Source organism: Coregonus lavaretus (assembly GCF_964263955.1).
Source record: "Coregonus lavaretus genome assembly, chromosome: 1".
NCBI lineage: Eukaryota > Metazoa > Chordata > Actinopteri > Salmoniformes > Salmonidae > Coregonus > Coregonus lavaretus.
The window spans coordinates 67,751,435-67,775,258 of NC_139988.1; the positions used below are offsets into that span (position 1 = coordinate 67,751,435).

At 42.0% G+C, this 23,824-nt stretch overlaps 1 protein-coding gene across 1 annotated transcript; it reads right to left on the reverse strand.

Moving 5' to 3' along the window:
- Nucleotides 1–16,491: 16,491 nt before the first annotated feature.
- On the reverse strand, nucleotides 16,492–22,723 carry LOC311133806 (putative phosphatase phospho1; the record flags this gene model as incomplete). The annotated part of the gene is made up of 2 exons (XM_084167382.1): nucleotides 16,492–17,312; nucleotides 22,633–22,723. 2 exons carry the CDS (start codon nucleotides 22,721–22,723, stop codon nucleotides 16,492–16,494), a joined length of 912 nt encoding a protein of 303 aa, XP_084023508.1.
- Between the last annotated feature and the right edge of the window lie 1,101 nt (nucleotides 22,724–23,824).

The window sequence follows — 23,824 nt, forward strand, 5'->3', positions numbered from 1 at the left end:
ATATCAGAAAGCTAGCTAGCCTGCAAGCAAACGACATTTCAAATGTTGTCAAAGTAACGTTAGTTAGCTAGCTGGCTTGAAAGCTGGTTTAAAAAATCTTACCTTGTCCAAACGTCAACTTGGCTTTAACAAATATGATTGAGGAACTCCAATTTACTGTCATCTTTTGGTTTACAACAAAGTCTCATTTACAACCACATTTCATCTTACCATAAAGTTGATCAAATCAATTTCTAAATTCGATCAACTAGCTATTTAAATATATAAAAAACCGCGGGATTGCCTGCTGGGTGGATAGAAACTCCGTCCCAAAATACTCGCACGTTGGTTCTTTTTCTTTTCCTGCTTCAAAGCCTTGCTGCACATCTGGCTCACGTTCTGAAAGGATGCTACTGGCTAAACAGCTGGCTAAATTCTGATTCCCCACGACGGTCTGTGCGTCTTCGAACGGCTTAACGAAAGTGTTTCTCTTCAAACAAATTAGATTTCTGCCGTCAACGTATGACAAGCAGTGACAAGTAGTCACACAATTTATATTTCACAAAGTTTATATTTCAATTTCAAATTGTCGACGTTTTCAAAAGGAGCAATCATGACCGATGGCGCCGAAAGCACGCGAGAGGGATGCACTGAAAAGCGGAGCAGTGCAGACTGACACTTCAGTTACAGAAACCACTCACCAACTTTACCTATTCACATTGCACTGCACTCACAGGCCCAGACATTGCACTACACTCACTGGCCCAGTCTACTACTATTCTATCCGAGCAGCTAACAGTACTAGCCTTTAATCTCACTTAATGTAGGCTACAGTAGTCAGAGTACATAGTCTTGTGAAAGATTCGAGTTGAGTTCGCTATGGCATGTGCATTTTCCATTTAATTTAATGTTTTTTTATTTGAAATATATATATACAGTACCAGTCAAACGTTTGGACACACCTACTCATTCAAGGGTTTTTCTTTATTTTTACTATTTTCTACATTGTAGAATAATAGTGAAGACATCAAAACTATGAAATAATACATATGGAATCATGTAGTAACCAAAAAAGTGTTAAACAGATAAAAATATATTTGAGATTTGAGATTCTTCAAAGTAGCCACCCTTTGCCTTGATGACAGCATTGCACACTCTTGGCATTTCAATTAACAGGTGTGCCTTCTTAAAAGTTAATTTGTGGAATTTCTTTCCTTCTTAATGCGTTTGAGCCAATCAGTTGAGTTGTGACAAGGTAGGAGGGGTATGCTATCACGCCTGCTCCCGCTCCCCCTCGAGGGCGCCAGGCTGCCCATCATTATGCACACCTGTCACCATCGTTACGCGCATCAGCGCTTCATTGGACTCACCTGAACTTCATCATGGCTTAATTACCTCCCCTATATCTGTCTGTTCCTCCGTTTGATCCCTGTGTCTGCATTAATGTCTTTATGTTTCCCTTGTCCAGACGCTGTCCGTGTTTTGTTTCATGTCTGTATATATTAAATGTTCACTCCCTGTACTTTCTTCTCGACTCCCAGCGTCTGTCCTCACATACACAGAAGATAGCCCTATTTGGTAAAAGACCAAGTCCATATTATGGCAAGAACAGCTCAAATAAGCAAAGAGAAACAACATCATTACTTTAAGACATGAAGGTCAGTCAATCAAGAACATTTCAAGAACATTGAACATTTCTTCAAGTGCAGATGCAAAAACCATCAAGCGCTATGATGAAACTGGCTCTCATGAGGACCACCAAAGGATTGGAAGACCCAGAGTTACCTCTGCTGCAGAGGATATGTTCATTAGAGTTACCAGCCTCAGAAATTGCAGCCCAAATAAATACTTCACAGAGTTCAAGTCACAGACACATCTCAACATCAACTGTTCAGAGGAGACTGTGTGAATCAGAACTTCATGGTCGAATTGCTGCAAAGAAACCACTACTAAAGGACACCAATAACAAGAAGAGACTTGCTTGGGCCAAGAAACACGAGCAATGGACATTAGACCAGTGGAAATTTGTCCTTTGGTCTGGAGTCCAAATTGGAGATTTTTGGTTCCAACCGCTGTGGCTTTGTGAGACGCGGTGTGGGTGAACGGATGATCTCCATATGTATATTTCCCACCATAAAGCATGGAGGAGGAGGTGTTATGGTGTGGTGGTGCTTTGCTGGTGACACTGTCTGTGATTTATTTAGAATTCAAGGCACACTTAACCAGCATGGTTACCAAAGCATTCTGCAGCGATATGCCATCCCATCTGGTTTGGGCTTAGTGGGACTATCATTTGTTTTTCAACAGGACAATGATCCAACACACCTCCAGGTTGTGTAAGGGCTATTTGACCAAGAAGGAGAGTGATGGAGTGCTGCATCAGATGACCTGGCCTCCACAATCCTGCGACCTAATCCCAGTTGAGATTGTTTGGGATGAGTCGGACCGCAGAGTCAAGGAAAAGCAGCCAACAAGTGCTCAGCAAATGTGGGAACTCCTTCAAGACTTTAGCAAAAGCATTCCAGGTGAAGCTGGTTGAGAGAATGCCAAGAGTGTGCAAAGCTGTCATCAAGGCAAAGGGTGGCTATTTGAAGAATCTCAAATATAAAATATATTTTAATTTGTTTAACACTTTTTTGGATACTACATGATTCCATATGTGTTATTTCATAGTTTTAATGTCTTCACTATTATTCTACAATGTAGAAAATAGTAAAAAATAAAGAAAAACCCTTGAATGAGTAGGTGTGTCCAAACCTTTGACTGGTACTGTATATACAGTGCCTTGCAAAAGTATTCATCCCCCTTGTCGTTTTTCCTATTTTGTTGCATTACTACCTGTAGTTTAAATTGATGTTTATTTGGATTTCACGTAATGGACATACACAAAATAGTTCAAATTGGTTAAGTGAAATGAAAAAAATAACTTGTTTCAACAAATTCTAAAAAATAAATAACGGAAAAGTGGTGCGTGCATATGTATTCACCCCCTTTGCTATGAAGCCCTTAAATAAGATTTGGTGCAACCAATTACCTTCAGAAGTCACATAATTAGTTAAATAAAGTCCACCTGTGTGCAATCTAAGTGTCACATGATCTCAGTATATATACACCTGTTCTGAAAGGCCCCAGAGTCTGCAACACCACTAAGCAAGGGGCACCACCATGCAAGCGGCACCATGAAGACCAAGGAGCTCTCCAAACAGGTCAGGGACAAAGTTGTGGAGAAGTACAGATTAGGGTTGGGTTATAAAAAAATATCAGAAACTTTGAACATCCCACAGAGCACCATTAAATCCATTATTAAAAAATGGAAAGAATATGGCACCACAACAAACCTGCCAAGAGAGGGCCGCCCACCAAAACTCACGGACCAGGCAAGGAGGGCATTAATCAAAGAGGCAACAAAGAGACCAAAGATAACCCTGAAGGAGCTGCAAAGCTCCACAGCGGAGATTGGAGTGTCTGTCCATAGGACCACTTTAAGCCGTACACTCCACAGAGCTGGGCTTTATGGAAGAGTGGCCAGAAAAAAGCCATTGCTTAAAGAAAAAAATTTAAGCAAATAAGTTTGGTGTTCGCCAAAAGGCATGTGGGAGACTCCCCAAACATATGGAAGAAGGTACTCTGGTCAGATGAGACTAAAATTGAGCTTTTTGGCCATCAAGAAAACGCTATGTCTGGCGCAAACCCAACACCTCTCATCACCCCAAGAACACCATCCCCACAGTCAAGCATGTTGGTGGCAGCATCATGCTGTGGGAATGTTTTTAATCGGCAGGGACTGGGAAACTGGTCAGAATTGAAGGAATGATGGATGGCGCTAAATACAGGGAAATTCTTGAGGGAAACCTGTTTGTCTTCCAGAGATTTGAGACTGGGACGGAGGTTCACCTTCCAGCAGGACAATGACCCTAAGCATACTGCTAAAGCAACACTCGAGTGGTTTAAGGGGAAACATTTAAATGGTGAATAGTTATGCACACTCAAGTTCTCCGTTTTTTTGTCTTATTTCGTGTTTGTTTCACAATAAAAAATATTTTGCATCTTCAAAGTGGTAGGCATGTTGTGTAAATCAAATAATACAAACCCCCAAAAAATCTATTTGAATTCCAGGTTGTAAGGCAACAAAATAGGAAAAATGCCAAGGGGGGTGAATACTTTTGCAAGCCACTGTATATATATATATATATATATATATATATATATATATATATATATATATATATATATATATATATATATATATATATATATTAAATGTGGCTTAGCCTACTCAATCAGGCAGTGGAGATTAATCAGCTAATATGCAAAAATAGTTTGCCAATAAATTAAAATTACATTCTGTTATAAAATGAGAAAGATAGTCAAACATAAGTGCACTTACAGTGGGGGAAAAAAGTATTTAGTCAGCCACCAATTGTGCAAGTTCTCCCACTTAAAAAGATGAGAGAGGCCTGTAATTTTCATCATAGGTACACGTCAACTATGACAGACAAATTGAGGAAAAAAAATCCAGAAAATCACATTGTAGGATTTTTTATGAATTTATTTGCAAATTATGGTGGAAAATAAGTATTTGGTCACCTACAAACAAGCAAGATTTCTGGCTCTCACAGACCTGTAACTTCTTCTTTAAGAGGCTCCTCTGTCCTCCACTCGTTACCTGTATTAATGGCACCTGTTTGAACTTGTTATCAGTATAAAAGACACCTGTCCACAACCTCAAACAGTCACACTCCAAACTCCACTATGGCCTAGACCAAAGAGCTGTCAAAGGACACCAGAAACAAAATTGTAGACCTGCACCAGGCTGGGAAGACTGAATCTGCAATAGGTAAGCAGCTTGGTTTGAAGAAATCAACTGTGGGAGCAATTATTAGGAAATGGAAGACATACAAGACCACTGATAATCTCCCTCGATCTGGGGCTCCACGCAAGATCTCACCCCGTGGGGTCAAAATGATCACAAGAACGGTGAGCAAAAATCCCAGAACCACACGGGGGACCTAGTGAATGACCTGCAGAGAGATGGGACCAAAGTAACAAAGCCTACCATCAGTAACACACTACGCCGCCAGGGACTCAAATCCTGCAGTGCCAGACGTGTCCCTCTGCTTAAGCCAGTACATGTCCAGGCCCGTCTGAAGTTTGCTAGAGTGCATTTGGATGATCCAGAAGAGGATTGGGAGAATGTCATATGGTCAGATGAAACCAAAATATAACTTTTTGGTAAAAACTCAACTCGTCGTGTTTGGAGGACAAAGAATGCTGAGTTGCATCCAAAGAACACCATATCTACTGTGAAGCATGGGGGTGGAAACATCATGCTTTGGGGCTGTTTTTCTGCAAAGGGACCAGGACGACTGATCCGTGTAAAGGAAAGAATGAATGGGGCCATGTATCGTGAGATTTTGAGTGAAAACCTCCTTCCATCAGCAAGGGCATTGAAGATGAAACGTGGCTGGGTCTTTCAGCATGACAATGATCCCAAACACACCGCCCGGGCAACGAAGGAGTGGCTTCGTAAGAAGCATTTCAAGGTCCTGGAGTGGCCTAGCCAGTCTCCAGATCTCAACCCCATAGAAAATCTTTGGAGGGAGTTGAAAGTCTGTGTTGCCCAGTGACAGCCCCAAAACATCACTGCTCTAGAGGAGATCTGCATGGAGGAATGGGCCAAAATACCAGCAACAGTGTGTGAAAACCTTGTGAAGACTTACAGAAAACATTTGACCTGTGTCATTGCCAACAAAGGGTATATAACAAAGTATTGAGAAACTTTTGTTATTGACCAAATACTTATTTTCCACCATAATTTGCAAATAAATTCATTAAAAATCCTACAATGTGATTTTCTGGATTTTTTTTCTCATTTTGTCTGTCATAGTTGACGTGTACCTATGATGAAAATTACAGGCCTCTCTCATCTTTTTAAGTGGGAGAACTTGCACAATTGGTGGCTGACTAAATACTTTTCTTCCCCACTGTACATGACCAGAATGACAGGTAGCCCTTGTCTTGCACTTGTACGGTGCCAAACTTAAGTTATTTGTGAGAGCAAATGTCTTACCTCTGACTCTGAAGATACTTTTTTTTCTTGTGTCTTCATATACCATGAACCAAGATTAAGGTTGGCTTGACCATGGCTTGACTAGCCTACAATCATTTGACATCACGGCAGGTTATTGTAAGACAGAGGGAGAGGGGAGGAGGAAGAGGGCTTGTTTCAGGGTTGTAGCAAAGGCCAACATCTCTGGTTGAAGCATGTGCTGTGCTTAATGTGACTGCCATAACAAAGTTTCTGACTTGGATCAACCTAAATTCTTATTCTTTCCTACCATACTTATCTAAGCCAGAATCAGGTGTGGTGCTTGGTTGGAACAAAACCCTGCAGTAGGCTATACATACCTGTGGCATTTCCGGACCAAGGTTTACTGATCCTACCAATCACCTCAACACCCAATTGAGCGTGGACAGGTCTGTCTGTGAAATCGGGAATTCTACTCTCGAAGGTTCCCCTGATAAATTATACATGTAAATAAAATGAAATACAAAAGGGTCAGGACTCAGGACCAGACCTTACAGCACTAGTTTAAAAAAATAATGGTTTCAGTTGTAACAATGTAATCTCTTAAGAATAAAGTTCATCTGACCATACTCATAGTTCAATACATTTGTAAAATACTTTCAAATATTAGAGGTGCCCTTGGAGTTTGTACTTTCGGGACTATTCCAATGGTACCATTGTACCAGGGAAACTAAGGCCTAGATTCAATCCGAATCGCAAAAGATCCGCACTATAGCGCAATCGAAATTAAAGGCAATGTTCCCGTGTTCGTGGAGACTGCATATACAGTAAACGTTGCTTATGTCATCTCAATCGGAAATTACCTTTACATTTCAATCACGCTATAACGTGGTTCGAATTTAATCTAGCCCTAAATCAAGAGCAGCAGCTCAAGTATTTCACAGATGTATTTGACCCAGGTCTGGTCAGGGTTGCCTAGCACCAGCATCAATCATCTCCTGAAAGAAACGTGTGGCACTATAACAAATACAAGGATATAGAGAAACTTATTACACTATTGTTTCCACATTTCCTCTCAATGCCACCAGAAATTGGAGAAGCGACTTCAAATCAGACAAGAGAGGAGCATATTCTCTCAATCAAATCTCTTGCTCTCACACCTTAACATGGTTGTAGATGGACTGCTGCTGCCAAGAGAACGGAATCCATATTAGGAACACTGTCGAACCAATTGGCTTCACCTCTGGCAAACCCAGTGCCTACAGGCATCAAAGAGGTAGACAAATTAATCGAATGCAAAAGGGGAAACACTTTAGGTCTAATCAGCCTGATAGTGTTTTGGCAAAGGAAGCACAGGGTTCTAATTCAAAGTGACTTCTTAAAAGGCCAGAGTCCCTTAACTGAGTTATCTTTCACCTCGGAAGGAATAATTGAATGGAGCAAAATCAATGTGGTTACCCACAATCACCAGATAACATTGGCTTGTAAAGTGCTTCGACAAGTGGGATTCCTCTAGTGTAGAGAAGGGATATGGGTGTATTAGATTGAGAATTGACTGCTCCTGATACCTAGATATTGACTGTGGAAGAAAGGGAGGAGCTGGGTGGTCTTGTTCAAGGTCGAGATCCAACAGAGTCAATTTGTCATAGTTTTTGATGCGCTTAACGCTAATCAGATTTCCCTCTCATTCACTTATCCGCTTAGGTCATTGACAATTGAATTTAGCGGCATGTCTTGTTATTCTGCCTATTTGACAGTAATAAATACAGAAAATATTAGCTCTATAGCAAGTTCAGTCCCGATGCCCGCTTAAAATGAAAGAGCAATTTTAGTTACGGTCTCTGTGCTATGAGTTAAGGCTCACTGACAATACATGCTCATGTCCATATAGTCAATAACCATCCACAGTCTTTCTGAGAGTCAGTCAGAGACAGCTCACATATGGGAGAGTGAGGTAAGTTGTGCCAAAGGGTTGGTTGAGCTACCCGTTGTTTCTAGAAAACCATAGACAAAATGTGACCAAATATTTATGAAAAGGTCATAATTTCATGGAGTCTGTGAAGGAAGAAACCACATGGAAAAAGTGGTAAGCAAGTTAGGCCCAAAAAACTGATTTTCACAGAGTCAAATTAATATATTGAGTTTTAGGTTTCATGACGCTTGTAGCTAAACCAAAGTAGATCATTTTAATACTTTTTTATACATCAGTTTGGGTCTCTATAAGCCACAATATGAGGTCCTAAACCTAGCATGAAAGTGCATCCTTGTAGATGTGGGTAATATAATAGAAATGGTTGCTTTGGGGTCAATTGTGCCATTTGGCCAGGGGCAAGTTGAGCCAATGGCTCAACATACCCCATACACTCTAAAAATAAAAGGTTCCTGGAGTATCCTTTAGGGGTACTTCAAGTTGAAACTGTGGGGGAACCCCTATAAGTTCTTCAAATAACCCCTTTTAATGGATCCTCGAAGAACCTTTTGAATAACCTTTTGGGGTAAATGTTTGAACTACCCTCCCCTCCCCTATTATTATTATTATTATTATTATTATTATTAATAATACGCATAACAATATCACAATATTTTAGTTCTCAGTGTTTATTATGATTTTACTGGCCAAACAGAATAAAAGAAATCCCAAATATGAGGTAAACTCCCAGCAGAGCCCAAAGTCCAATGGGTATATCCTCTGGCGTGTTGATGTTATTGATGTTCTCCATATCCATAGCCAGAATGATTTTGCAGTGCATGGTGATCAAACAGGTTTCCAGTTATATTAATCAGAGGTGTAGGGAGGATGAAGTCTGTGAATCCCAAAAATAGTAATTATACAGATGATTAACAAAACATACACACGACAGTATTCATATCTTGGTTTTTGTGGTGAATGTGAATGAAAAAGACTGTTTTGATAATGGTTTTCATACACATATCTTGTCCATAATGTAGAGTCCTATGGGATATTCATTGAAGAGGTAAGGGAGGAGGATGGTAAATGTGATCTGCATAACATACCAATACCAATTGACATACCTTTGCATGCCTCCTTGTCCGTATACCTGCAGACACAGACACAAAAGTGAGCAGTTCAGTCATGTGCACCCAACACAGCTAGCCTTCAACATAGTCTTATAGCGTACATATTCTTACCTCTTTGTTGACTGATATCCATTGAACTGTGTCCATTTTCTGTTTTAGAAAGATTTGCACAAATATGAAAAGATAGATGGTATCATCATAAAACAATATCAATTTAGATCATACAAGGGACAAACCTTACCTTAAATTGAGGAGATCTTTACATTTTTCAGTTAAGTGCCTGCACCTGCTGTCCTTTCAAATCGAAATGTTTCAGTGTGGCAGTTAGGTTCCTGCAAGAACCCCCACCAACTAAGGAGGTTCCTTGATGAACCCCACCTCCTATGGGGTTCTTGGAAGTACCTTTTGGGGGCCATTTTCAGTGCCAAGAAACCTACGGTTCTTCGAAGAACTTTGAGGATTTTTTAGAAGAACCCTTGTTGAACCCCTAATTTTTAGAGTGTACAAATGATTATTACATTTTGTCAGTAATATGCATAGTATTTTGACAATTTGTCATGCATATGAACTCAAGATGCGTTTTTCGAAGGTGGTGGTGATAATATTTTATTCAGTACAGAAATGTGTAGATGTGGAACATCTTACCCCAAGGCAGCTCAACTTACCCTGTCCATATGCTCCATTTACCCCATACCCAAGGTAAGTTGTGCAAAGAGACAATTTTTTGGGGACAAGGTATGTTTTCAAAACTGTTATGTTTACATGAATTCTGATTATTTCCAGGGATACACAATGTCCTGAAATATGTGTAGATATCTTCGTTAGAAAGACTACTATATCTCCATTGATGTAGTGATGCTGAATGTAAAAAATTGAGAGCACGAGATAAATATGTATACAGTGGGGGAAAAAAGTATAGTAGTCAGCCACCAATTGTGCAAGTTCTCCCACTTAAAAAGATGAGAGAGGCCTGTAATTTTCATCATAGGTACACGTCAACTATGACAGACAAAATGAGGAAAAAAAATCCAGAAAATCACATTGTAGGATTTTTTATGAATTTATTTGCAAATTATGGTGGAAAATAAGTATTTGGTCAATAACAAAAGTTTCTCAATACTTTGTTATATACCCTTTGTTGGCAATGACACAGGTCAAACGTTTTCTGTATGTCTTCACAAGGTTTTCACACACTGTTGCTGGTATTTTGGCCCATTCCTCCATGCAGATCTCCTCTAGAGCAGTGATGTTTTGGGGCTGTCGCTGGGCAACATGGACTTTCAACTCCCTCCAAAGATTTTCTATGGGGTTGAGATCTGGAGACTGGCTAGGCCACTCCAGGACCTTGAAATGCTTCTTACGAAGCCACTCCTTCGTTGCCCGGGCGGTGTGTTTGGGATCATTGTCATGCTGAAAGACCCAGCCACGTATCATCTTCAATGCCCTTGCTGATGGAAGGAGGTTTTCACTCAAAATCTCACGATACATGGCCCCATTCATTCTTTCCTTTACACGGATCAGTCGTCCTGGTCCCTTTGCAGAAAAACATGATGTTTCCACCCCCATGCTTCACAGTAGGTATGGTGTTCTTTGGATGCAACTCAGCATTCTTTGTCCTCCAAACACGACGAGTTGAGTTTTTACCAAAAAGTTATATTTTGGTTTCATCTGACCATATGACATTCTCCCAATCCTCTTCTGGATCATCCAAATGCACTCTAGCAAACTTCAGACGGGCCTGGACATGTACTGGCTTAAGCAGGGGGACACGTCTGGCACTGCAGGATTTGAGTCCCTGGCGGCGTAGTGTGTTACTGATGGTAGGCTTTGTTACTTTGGTCCCAGCTCTCTGCAGGTCATTCACTAGGTCCCCCCGTGTGGTTCTGGGATTTTTGCTCACCGTTATTGTGATCATTTTGACCCCACGGGGTGAGATCTTGCGTGGAGCCCCAGATCGAGGGAGATTATCAGTGGTCTTGTATGTCTTCCATTTCCTAATAATTGCTCCCACAGTTGATTTCTTCAAACCAAGCTGCTTACCTATTGCAGATTCAGTCTTCCCAGCCTGGTGCAGGTCTACAATTTTGTTTCTGGTGTCCTTTGACAGCTCTTTGGTCTAGGCCATAGTGGAGTTTGGAGTGTGACTGTTTGAGGTTGTGGACAGGTGTCTTTTATACTGATAACAAGTTCAAACAGGTGCCATTAATACAGGTAATGAGTGGAGGACAGAGGAGCCTCTTAAAGAAGAAGTTACAGGTCTGTGAGAGCCAGAAATATTGCTTGTTTGTAAGTGACCAAATACTTATTTTCCACCATAATTTGCAAATAAATTCATTAAAAATCCTACAATGTGATTTTCTGGATATGATGAAAATTACAGGCCTCTCTCATCTTTTTAAGTGGGAGAACTTGCACAATTGGTGGCTGACTAAATACTTTTTTTCCCCACTGTATATATATATAGAGAGAGGGGAGCTTGTCTACTCCAGTAGCTGGTCAGCTCTCTGACATTATTGTTAAGGGCTAACAACTAAAAATGTGTAGTTGGACAACAGCAATGACAATGATTTGCTTGGAGGGCTCAGAGTGGCAGAATTCATACAGAGAATGGGAGAGAGAGAGAGAGAGAGAGAGAGAGAGAGAGAGAGAGAGAGAGAGAGCGTGAGAGACAAAAAAAGAGAGAGGGAGAGAGAGGAAGAATGCATAAACAGAGATATGACCGTCTAAAAGGCAGTGGAAGGAAAAGTCCTTATTATAGTGTGTTTGCGTGTGTGCGTTAGCGTGTGCATAAATGCACATGTGTGTGTGCTCGCGCGCGCGTGTGTGTGTGTGTGTGTGTGTGTGTGTGTGTATGTGTGTGTGTGTGTGTGTGTGTGTGTGTGTGTGTGTGTGTGTGTGTGTGTGTGTGTGTGTGTGTGTGTGTGTGTGTGTGTGTGTGTGTGTGTGTGTGTGTGTGTGTGTGTGTGTGTGTGTGTGTGTGTGCTGAGTCAACTGGTTACTTGGCTGAGTTCAGCAGCATCTCAATTCACTTCGTGACACAGACAACCACAAACACCAGATGTCATCTACATCACTACAAAAGGCTTCAGGCCTTTTCTGTCATATTCAGTAAAACCAATGCTATAGTATATGATCAGCAATACTGTTGACCGAACCCTAGTCTCTCGTGACAGACTGTTAAACATTTGGTTCTGGGTTACGAGATGAACAGAACGCGCTTTTACAGGTAACTTGGAAGTAACTGTGTAATAACACATCAACCTTTTTGAGTACAAAAAACTATTAACCCTCGGAAAGACCAATGAAGCTTGGAAAAAATAAAGATTTACGATATAATAGTGTGTGTATATTTTATGCAGTTACGTTGTGCAGATTAACAGATTTTACAATTCCTGGAGAACAATTTGACATCTCAGGAACAACATCCATATGATATAGCAATCTTTTGATGAACTGGAACGCCACCATTGACTTCTGACTGTCGATTCTATTCCATTTCCCTTACACTGGCGTTTATCCACTAGTACTGTACTGTAGCCTACGTTCAGTCGCTTGGCAGAAACATATTCGACTGGCGCCACCTTGTGGAAATAAGACCTATGTGCATGCGTATGCTTTTTGAGCCAATGGTATCAAATTTTGTCTTCCTCATGAAAGAAACAGAGGGTTCATGCGCACCATTTTTTGAGAGCACGGATGGCCATATCTTAGAAAAAGTTATGTGTTTGCAATCTTTTACAAGGATATTTTATTGGATAAATAGTGGATAGTTAAAGGGGGGGGGGGGGGGGGGGGGGGGGGGGGGACACGACATGTTTTAATTAGCATGTTGTTTCAAATAAAAAATACTGTTTTAATTGTTGATACATTCCAAAGCATGGGAATTAGAATTGGTATTGCTGTGCCAGCAATTCAACTACATTAATCAAATATATATTAAACTCTCCATTAGATTTCCTATTCAAGACTTGAGGCACTGAATACAAACAAAAGTAAATCCGGGAAATCTGCTCAGTTAGTTGATGGCTTTATATTCCTGTTAGTATTACAATGGTACATTACACACATGATCTCTTTCATTTTTAGATTAAAGACAAACAGGCTAAAACATGAAGTACACAGCATAAAGTCTCTTAAAGTAGAACAGTGAGGATCAGTCAGTTCAGTATTGCAGGAGGAGTAATGCCGGTCAAAACAAGAAGGACATTTCAACAGCCGTCAAAACAGAACGCACAAAAACACACAGACATCATTTTCAAGAGAAATTAATATATTAGGATAGAGGAGCACCTAAAACACTGGCCATTTTGGTTTTTGTGGGGCTACAACACTGTACCAACATTTGCAACACATTTCAGTGAAAGTTGAGGTGAGATTATGTAGTGAAAACAGTCAGTAGGTGCGGTACACATTGGGGATAAGAGTTTCACAGTATTACACTTCCTCTCATTCTCTTCACTTAACCCTATACTGTGAACATGAAACCAGTTATTGCACAAAACTCAAACAAGGATATTCTTCTATGCAAAGCTTAATGTCTGGATTGCAGTTACAGGTCAAGTTACAGGTCAATTAAGTATTATCTAGTGATCCCAGCTTTATAACACCACCACCATCCTAATCATAGTGTATCACATATTCAACTGATAGCTACAGTGAAGTCCCACTATGGTTATCACCAAATCACTAAAATACTTGAATCTGTTTTAGTATCATACTCCAATATTTCAAAATGTTCTGACAGAGCAAATCAATGATCTCCAATGTGATTTACTGATCATGTGCTGATCATGGCTCACAGCAATGTAGCTGATATGCAAATAATATATGCAAATAAACACTATTTCTATCAGCAGCTATTCCTACTGTATTACAGAATGCTCTATACATCGTTCATCATTCCCTGAGAGACCAAGCTATAGACAGGATCTATTGAGTGTGGACATCCAATATCACTGAGGCCTATGAGTTATCCTGGTTGCCACATCTGTTTCTACTGGCCAACTTATTTTGCTACCATCCCGAACATGGAGGCTTTAGGCAACCAGAGCTGGATCAATTACATACAGTAGCTCAAAAACCTTAAAATATTCGAGGATGACCAATACTTTAAAGTATTTGAGGTGCGCTTTATTCACCTTGATTTGAAGTTCACACTTTTGGGACTATTCCATTTCTTCCATTGTACCGGACAAACCAAATCAAGCGCAGCACCAGTATTTGAACGTATTTGACCTATGAGTAGGCCTATGGTTGGATGAGAGATTACATTGTTACAACGGAGTCAAATTTAACCACCAAGTGCTGTAACACTGATTCATCATTTGTTATCTCATCAAAGGTACTTTCTTTGATGACATTAACACATCAACATGCAGGTTTGTTCATTTTCAAGGAAGCCTTTTGGATTTTTGTTTGTTTGTTACATCAGGGTCAAGGTTACTAACACTAAAACCCATGGCCTTTTGTTTACAGTGATGTATGACTTTGAGCACACACTTGTCTTGTATAGGGTTCAAATTACATAGACATACAGATAGACTCAGTATGTCAGGTTGCACTGAAATAGTGTGCTGGACCAAGGTAGTATTTCTAACACTGGAGGAGATGTTAATATTTTAATGCTTATGGGAATGCCTTGGTTTCTTATGATAGAACCCACCACCATCTCCAGGCATTCCCTGTAATTGGAAACCTGATCTTTGCAAGTCTCCAATAACCATTTCTGGAGGACATTAGTTTCTGCATTTTTTTGGGTGGATAGCAGCCCAGCTATAGAGGGTTGTTGACTCAATTAGTTAATAGTCTCCCCTGTCAAGTCTCAGAGCTCAATGAAAGAGTTAACACTGGAGATGGGGGTGTTCAAGAAAGGCCATTCGGTTCAAATGTCTGAGGAGACCATGAAAGTTAGAGCGGTGGGGAGATTGAGACACTCCAAGGTCAATAGAATGATAGACATGGGACCACACACAGATTCCAATGTCTCCTGTCTCAAGTGTTTCATAGGTTTCTCACAATGTGAGGGTGTACTGTGCAAAGAGGTGCAGTGCAGGTGTACAGGCTTCACTTTGCATCTCAAGTCGGTGTACATTGCCCTAGTATAATCAGCCTGTATATTAGGTGTCAGTGAGTATGTGCCAGAGCGTCAGTGGCGTGTCTATCTCTGTGTCATTCTATCCCAAGCCTTGTTCTGGAGAGCCACGGTGTGTGTGGGCTTTGGTACCAGACAGTGCTAGAACACATGATTCTACTAGTCAACTTGTTGTCAACTAGTCATCACTTCCTTTATTAGCTGAATGAGGTGTGTTAAGGCTGGGCCGGGGCCAAAAAACACACACACTCCAGGACCATGTAAAGAACACTGGCTGTGTCTAAATACCCATACTTGCGTACTACATACTTAAACTGCATACTCATTTTGGCGTTTGATCTAGTAGAATTCACCGTCTTTTTTTCGTCTCACGTGTTTGACAACAGCTGATAATCAGATAAATTGATGCGCTGGACCAAAATGAACGAATGGCCGGAGTCAACGCAATCGCGCATTAGATGATGCATTCGGAGTACTATGTCCGAAATTTCACATACAATAACACTTTATTTTTTGCATACTATTTAGTACGCTAGTATGGGCATTCGGACACGGCCACTGTCTTCAACCCAATAGTTACCAACCCTGATCTTGAAAAGCTAGAGTGTGCAGACAGGCTTTTTACCCAAGCCAACAACACATCTTATTTCAAGAATAATCTACTCATCAAGATTGATTAAGCCTTACTATAAGACATTATAAAGGCTCATACATGCTTATAACAACTTATAAAGCACTATACCTGCAGGATGTTTTAGAACTGGGGTAGAACAAAAGCCCACACATACTGCAGCCGTCAAGCACCAAGTGTGAAGATTAGAACCCTTGTATCCCAGGGTGCAAATGACACATTTGACTCCTGGAGGTGCCCTACAAAGTAGTGGACTGGACCAACATTAATATTCTTAACGCTTACAGAGATGATACTTTACAGTAGTACTGTTAACCAAAAGAGAAGACTCTGCACACCGCAATCACACTGAATTATTCTATCCTTCTTTATCATCAACGCTTCCGTGTGCTTTATTGACAATGTTTCGACCCTTAGGTCTACCTCAGGTCAAAACGTTGTCAATGAAGCACATGGGAGCATAATTTTTCAATAAGTCGAGTCTTCTTTACTCTTTTACAAACATATTCTTGGATCTCTAGCACCTGCTTAAAAACACTGGACATGTGTAATGTCATTTTCCTCCTACACTTTAATACTGTTAACAATTTAACTGTAACTTTTGGGGGTGCCCTAATTAGTTCATTCCTACCCTGCTGCTGTGTGCTATACCTGGTCCCAGATCTGTTTGTACTGACAGCACACAATCTGGGACCTGGCTAGCTGCAGTGTCCTCTCTCCATCTCATCTCTCCTCCTCCAGCCTCTTCAGGCAGTCCACCACGTCCTGCCCGCTGGCCCAGGGCACCACACTGACCTTAAGGCCCTCCGTCCCAGCGTCCTGCATCTCCTGCAGCAGCCGGTGCATGGGAAAGTGCCTCCTGGGGAAGGCCGTGTCGCGGGGCCCCAGGGCCAGCATGGGGCAAATGTCGTTGGCCCCGTCGCCCACGTAGAACACCCTCTGGAAGGGGCAGCCGCCACGCTCCTGCTGGCGCCGTGCCAGGTACTCCCGTACGATCACCTGCTTGCACATGTTATCAGGGCAGCGCTGGCAGCCGTGGGTGTGGAAGGGCAGGAGAACCAGGCGCCCCTGAGCATCAAAGCTGGCCGGGTTGGTGAAGATCCTGTGGAAGAGGTGGCGAGCCCCGGCCCTCTCCAGCCACGCCTCAATGAAGTACATGTTAGCGTCGGAGACCACCACCGACTCAAAGTCCTGCTTGTGGGACTGGAGGTACTGGAAGAGAGTGAGAAGGCCGGGCGTGGGGGGAATTTGCTCGACCTTGGAGCGAATGGAGTCCTCAGTGACGCCCTGCTCAGCCATGTAGGCCAGGATGCGCTGCATTTGCTCGTTGTAGTAGCCCTCGCGGTACGAGTGTCTCAGCCAATCGGGGAGCTGCTGGCCCGGGGCGGCGCGCACCACTGCATCGTCGCTGCTCTCGTTGACGATAGTCTCGTCGAAGTCGAAGAGAACCAGGAAGCGTTTGGGAGGGGACGGGACCGGGGCCGTGGAAGGGACGGATGACGCAGCCATGTTTGGGGAGCGGTGGGACGGTGGTTCGCCCACACCTGAGGAAGAGAGACAAAAGAGACAATTGAACAAAGTGAGTCAAGCCAGTGTCTACCATGGGGGTCAAAACCTACTGGTGGCTTCCTTTTGAGTTGTGGCTTAAGACTGGGTCCTAGCTAGAAATATTGCCCCTGTGTACTTGGTATATAGGCCAACAGTACTGTATATTTTGGGAACCACTGTGGTGTGCTTTTGGCTGGCATCTTGAATCCTGAATGTGAAAAATGGTCTTATCACCCACTGTCATCATATCATGTCAATGTCGGTATACCTCCTGTCCACACTCCACAAGTAAAAAGTAAAAGTACCACGTTATGGGTAGATGTGTTGCACAGACCTGGATTAAACCTGTTATTAAATCTGTGTCTGAAAATACCTTTCAATGGAGACTTTCCATTGAGCAAGCTTAATGAGCTTTAAATTGCACCAACGTAAGGCGGCGGAAATGGGGAGAAATCACAACCAGCCCAGACTAAGTCCATCGGGACTGGCCTTTGGTATTTAAGAATGACTACAGGAGGAAAGGAAGAGATGTGGAGTTGAGATAAGAAAATGGGTCAGAGATCATATGAGACAAAACGGAATGTTTCGAAGAGATAAACAATAAGGAGCAAATTCACATACATTTTATGGCAAGTGTGATTTTTTTTTGCATCCCAATTTTTTACAAATATATCACTTGAATTATTAAGCTATAGTGCAATACAATAATATCTGCACAACTTTATCAATAAACAACACACTAGGCCTACACTTGGCAATATTCCAATGCTGAACATCTCCACATTGATTCAATAGATGAACATGGAGCACCATAGGATACAGCCCACAGCCTAGACCTTGGAATGATGCCATTTTGACATAAGAGCTAGGCTTCAAGCAGGGACAAGGCACTACTGTTGCAGCCTTGCTGTAACTGGAGTGGGGAAAGAGGGCTGGGCCACAAGGATGTTACATCACACTGCATATCTTGACCATAAGTGGACCAACAGAGAGCAGTCAATTGGTTCAATATTCCCTAGTGTCCCAAGCGTTCCTAAAATCAATCATAGTAATAACTAAATAATAATTAGGCCTATGTAACCTAATAAATAATCATGATAAATGATACAGTCTTAGTAAATGTTGCAACCCATTGAAATAGCATATTGGCTGCTGCTGTTTGTTGATTTAAAGTAACAGCTTTGTTAGCCTATATGGTTGGATTTTATAGGCCTTAAATCCAGACCGTTACAACATAGAACTCTTACGTGAACAAATCGCCCTATCAGCAAAGCAGAAGTGCAACTGCATATTCAATAATTAAAGGGTAAAGAGCAGCACAGTGCCGCAACATTTGCGCATTGCAATCCCAAAATAAAAACAAAACGTCCTGTCAATTATTGAAGAACAGTGTTAGATTATGGGCTTTTCCTAGGCCGATCAAAGACACTTTGCTGATACAGCCTGTGTAAAATCAAATACAGATCTAATTTAACACATGCCAATGCAACTGTTCCAACGCACCTCAACAGATGACTGATTAACGCTGATTTCCATTCCCACACTGGTCCCCCTATTTATAGTACATATCCACTGACTAAGCTGTCTAAATATACATTCGAACAGCTATTATTAATGCAACTAAAGGTTACCCTTGAAGGTCCGTAGCGCAACCCACTCCACTGTCCGATTTGGGTACATTGACCGTGCATTTCTGGGGTTTGAGCGCCAGGGAATCAAAATAAAAAAAACAATATTAAGCAGAACAGAGAGAATAGATAGACGATATTATGACATCAAAAAATTATACCGGTGAACATGTGTTTTCAAATGGTCAGCTCTGTGCCCCTCGTCCTGAGTGGTTGGTGGTGCCCGGCTACCGCATCCTTGTGTCGGCGACGGGACGTTTGCTTCGCCTCGCCGGGTAGCGGGGGCAGATGAATCAAATGCATTCCAACTCCCCCACCATGGGCGTCAAAACCAGGGAGAGCGACAGCCGCGATGACGTCCAACTGCGTCCCAATGACGCGACAACATAGGAAGCGGCTACACGGTTTACGTGAGTAGATTAGGCTAGCCATGTACTGACACAGGGTATAACACAGGGTATAACGCTCTTTGTATAATATAATAGAATAGACCTAAATTATCTCATTACACACCACCCCCCCAAGTCATCAATAACCATTATTTCACAGGCTAACAGGTTAATAACATAATGACAGATAATTTATTAATAATACAAATAATAATACAAATAAGTTGGTGGGTGCTTATATTTGTCCTGTGCATGTGGGAACTGGACTTTTTTTTTTTTTTTTTTGCATTTCCCAACTCTTCATGAGACACCCTTGGAGAGTGGGGTCATGGCCATTGTCTGCCATTATCAAAGGCAACCCTGGAGAAATTAGGGTTAAGTGCCTTGCTCCAGTGCACATTGACAGATTTTTCCCCTTTTGGTGACCTTTTGGTTACTGGCCCAACACTCTAACCGCTAGGCTTTCTGACGCCCTAATTATATTGCTGAAGAAAAACATACCATATGAGAAAATGTGTCAATAAAGCATAGTAGACTGCTATAGCCTACTGACATATGGTAAAGAAACAATTCTTAAAGTATTAAATAGTAGTTCATTGCATTTGTGTAGAGTTGGAACACAGCGTGCCTATGTTTATTCATGTATGTGCAACACTGGTGACCTGCACACATTATCATGGTAACAGTCCCCATGTGGGCTACAGGAATCTGTTTTAGAGATCTCCTGTATCTTCTGTTCTCAGCCATTGACGTGGTGGAACAAAGCCCCTTTGTACAAGCTCTGCCAACAACTCCACTGAGTGCTGGTCAAGGTTGTTCAATGGTAGGCCACGGTACAGTATATTGACCAGATATTCACTATTAATCGTCAATGGAATTCAAGTTCTTAGGTTGGAAGGGTTTCAGTTAACCTTCTTAGGCTGTTTCAATTTCATAAATTGAGATCTAAAGATCAAACAAAAAAACAGGATGCCTTTTGGCCAACAAAGACAACTTCTCTAATGTTATGAGAAGATGACTACTAGACAGCTTAAGGACAGAACACTTTATATAACACTTGATCACATAGAGGGGTGTGTGTGCTGTATAATTAAGAAGCAACATTAAAACACATAGAAGCTTATTCTGTTTGGACATAACGTGAAATGTCCTCTCTAAAAATACATGCAGGCATTACGCTTGAGCTTAATAAGCGGTAAGAATGGCATCTGTTACTGTTAAGATTCAGACACACCAGTAGGATTGTCAAACGTTTGCCTGCTGACAGTACTTAGCACCTCTGAACAGTGTCAGCAGTCAATCACTTTTGTGTTTACACAGCAAAGACCTTGAAGTCATCAGCCACTCAACCTTCTTATTAAAATACTCCAAACCAGAAGGTGGCAGTAGCGTTGTTTGGCAATGCATGTCCGTGTGTGTTGCTTTATTGTCTAGTCCAGGGCTCTCCAACCCTGTTCCTGGAGCGCTACCCTCCTGTAGGTTTTCAATCCAATCTCAGTTGTAACTAACCTGATACAATTTATTAACCAGCTAATTATTAGAATCAGATGCGCTAGATTAGGGTTGGAGTGAAAACCTACAGGAAGGTAGCTCTCCAGGAACATCGTTGGAGAGCCCTGGTCTAGTCAATGTTAGGCTAATGTTGCTATTGTTTAAGAACGCCCTTGTTGATACTAGCCAGATGGCCACAGCTAGATAACTAGCCAGCAAAATGACAAAGAAACAATTGAATTCACTCTCCATAATCACATATAGCCAGCCCATAGATACATTTTTAGCTAGCTGGCTAACGTTAGCTAAATAGTTAGCATGATTCAGTAGCTAGCTAGCTAGCTGTTGTGCTAGCTAGGCAAAATAAAGACATCGCATTGACTCTTGGTACATTTACATTTTAGTCATTTAGCAGACGCTCTTATCCAGAGCGACTTACAGTTAGTGCATACATTATTATTTTTATATACCCCCTGTGGGAATCGAACCCACAACCCTGGCGTTGCAAACGCCATGCTCTATCAACTGAGCTACATCCCTGCCGGCCATTCCCTCCCCTACCCTGGACGACGCTGGGCCAATTGCACGCCGCCCCATGGGTCTCCCGGTCGCGGCCGGCTACGACAGAGCCTGGATTTGAACCAGGATCTCTAGTGGCACAGCTAGCACTGCGATGCAGTGCCTTAGACCACTGCACCACTCGGGAGCCAGCCAACTACAGGCAGCTGCTTCATGGAAACGAATCCATTGTGATTGAATTATAATGTTACTAGTTACAGTGGCCAGATAGCTAGCTTGGTAAAGCATTTAGTGTTGTATGCATTGTGCTGCACTTACCACCCCATTAGTTTCATATAAAGTGTGTGTGACTGCCTTTCTCAGTTAGCTTGCTAGCTAATTTATAAGCTAGTGCACATTATCAAACCTAACAAAACAACATTTTTTCAAACACAAAACTCTGTAGCTAGATGTAAAAGATGTAAAGACTTGCTCTAGAAAAATAGATGTATTATGCAGCTTTATTGTTTTAGAACAATTCTGATAAACGGGTTGGATTAGACAGAAAAATGTCCTCTTTTTCCCTTTTTCTTGTCACTCCTGTCGACTCCCCCACGTGGAGGTTCGTAGGCTCTCTGATTGGCTCAAGGTCAAGTTGTCGGCCACTGCAGAGCTTTGCGATTCTACAAGTAGAATTGTCAGATTCGTTGGTACCAGGTCTGTACACAGCAGGTACGTATTTTGTTGTAGCAAGAGAAGGAACGGTCTCCTACTGTGCTAAGTACCTATTGGCGAAGGTCGGCAACATTACATCCTCCACACTGATCCACAACACGGGGGCCCCCCAAGGGTGCGTCCTCAGTCCCCTCCTGTACTCCCTGTATATCCACGACTGCATGGCCTCACACAGTTCCAACATTAAGTTAGCTAATGACACGACAGTAGTAGGCCTGATTACCAACAACGACGAGATGGCCTACAGGGAGGAGGAAGAAACTCTGATGGTGTGGTGCCAGGTAAATAACCTCTCCCTCAATGTGAAGCAAATTATAAAACAAAGGAGCTGATTGGACTTCAGGAGGAACCAGGCTGGGCACGCCCCCATCCTTATCAACAGGGCCTCCGTGGAGACCGTCAAAACGTCAAGTTCCTCTGCGAACACATCTCTGAGGAGCTGAAATGGTCAAACTACACGGACACCGTGGTGAAGAAGGCACGACAGTGACTCTCCAACCTCAGGAGGCTGAAGAAATGTGGCCTGTCCCCAAGGGCCCTCACAGTGCTCTACAGGAGTACCATCAAGAGCGTACTGTCGGACTGCATCACATCCTGGTAGGGCAACTCCACCGCCGCTGACCGCAAAGAACTACAGAGGGGGGTACGCTTAGCCGAATGCACCATTGGGTGTACACTGCCTGCCCTCCAGGACACCTACAACACCAGGTGTCGCAGGAAGGCCAAGAAGATCATCAAGGACCTCAGCCACCCGAGCCACAGCCTGTTTTCCCCGCTTCCATCATTCAGACGTGGGCAGTACAGGAGCATCATGGCTAAAACTAACAGACTGGCCAATAGCTTCTACCCCCAGACCATCAGTTTGCTGAATAACCACCACTAGTAAGCTAGCTACCTACTCCCCCTTTCCCCCTCCTGCCCCCCGGACTCTGTACCCCCTGCTGCTCCCCCTTTGGAAACTTTCCCTCCCCTCAACAGACATCTACCCTGCCCCCACCCCAATGGACATTTATCATGCTGAATACATTTATATTTTAGTCATTTAGCAGATAGCCACCACTACTCCCCCCCCTCAATGGACAATTACCCTGCCCACACCCCAATGGACATTTATATTTATCATTGTCACAGTTGTGAATATGTACTGTATATATTATTATTATTATTATTATTAATTTGTAAATGTTTTATTGTTTCATTCACAATTGCACTGTTGGAGCTCAGAGCTTAAGAATGTCACTGTACACTGCAACTACATCTGCGACCCTGCGCAAGTGACTAAATAAACATCTAATCGAATCTATATATTTTGTCTTACATTTCTCCCGTCATCATGACCAAGCTTCCTGCCCACTTGCACAGAAAGTTTAAATGGACTTGTATTTAACTTCTGGCTTCCTGCGGACTGTTTTTGTGCATCACTGTAGACACTGGGAGTGAATTGAGCAATGATAAACCCTGGAATGCGGATGCTACTGTATGTATTGGCCATCGAGTGGCTTTGAAGCCTCCCCAGTATTGTCCCTCCCCAGTAAGAGCAATCTTCCATAGGAATGAATGAAATTCTACAGTATTTCAATTAAATGTTTCAAGGACAAAATTACATGTATTTAAGTATTTGTTGTTGTTTTAGTGGGACAGTAACATTAGTAATCTCAAACAAGTATACTTTAAGGGAAAAAAATGATGTTTAGCTCACATAATATAATTTAAAAGTATACATTAAGATTTCTGTAATAGAATAAATGTGACAAAAACAAATGCAGA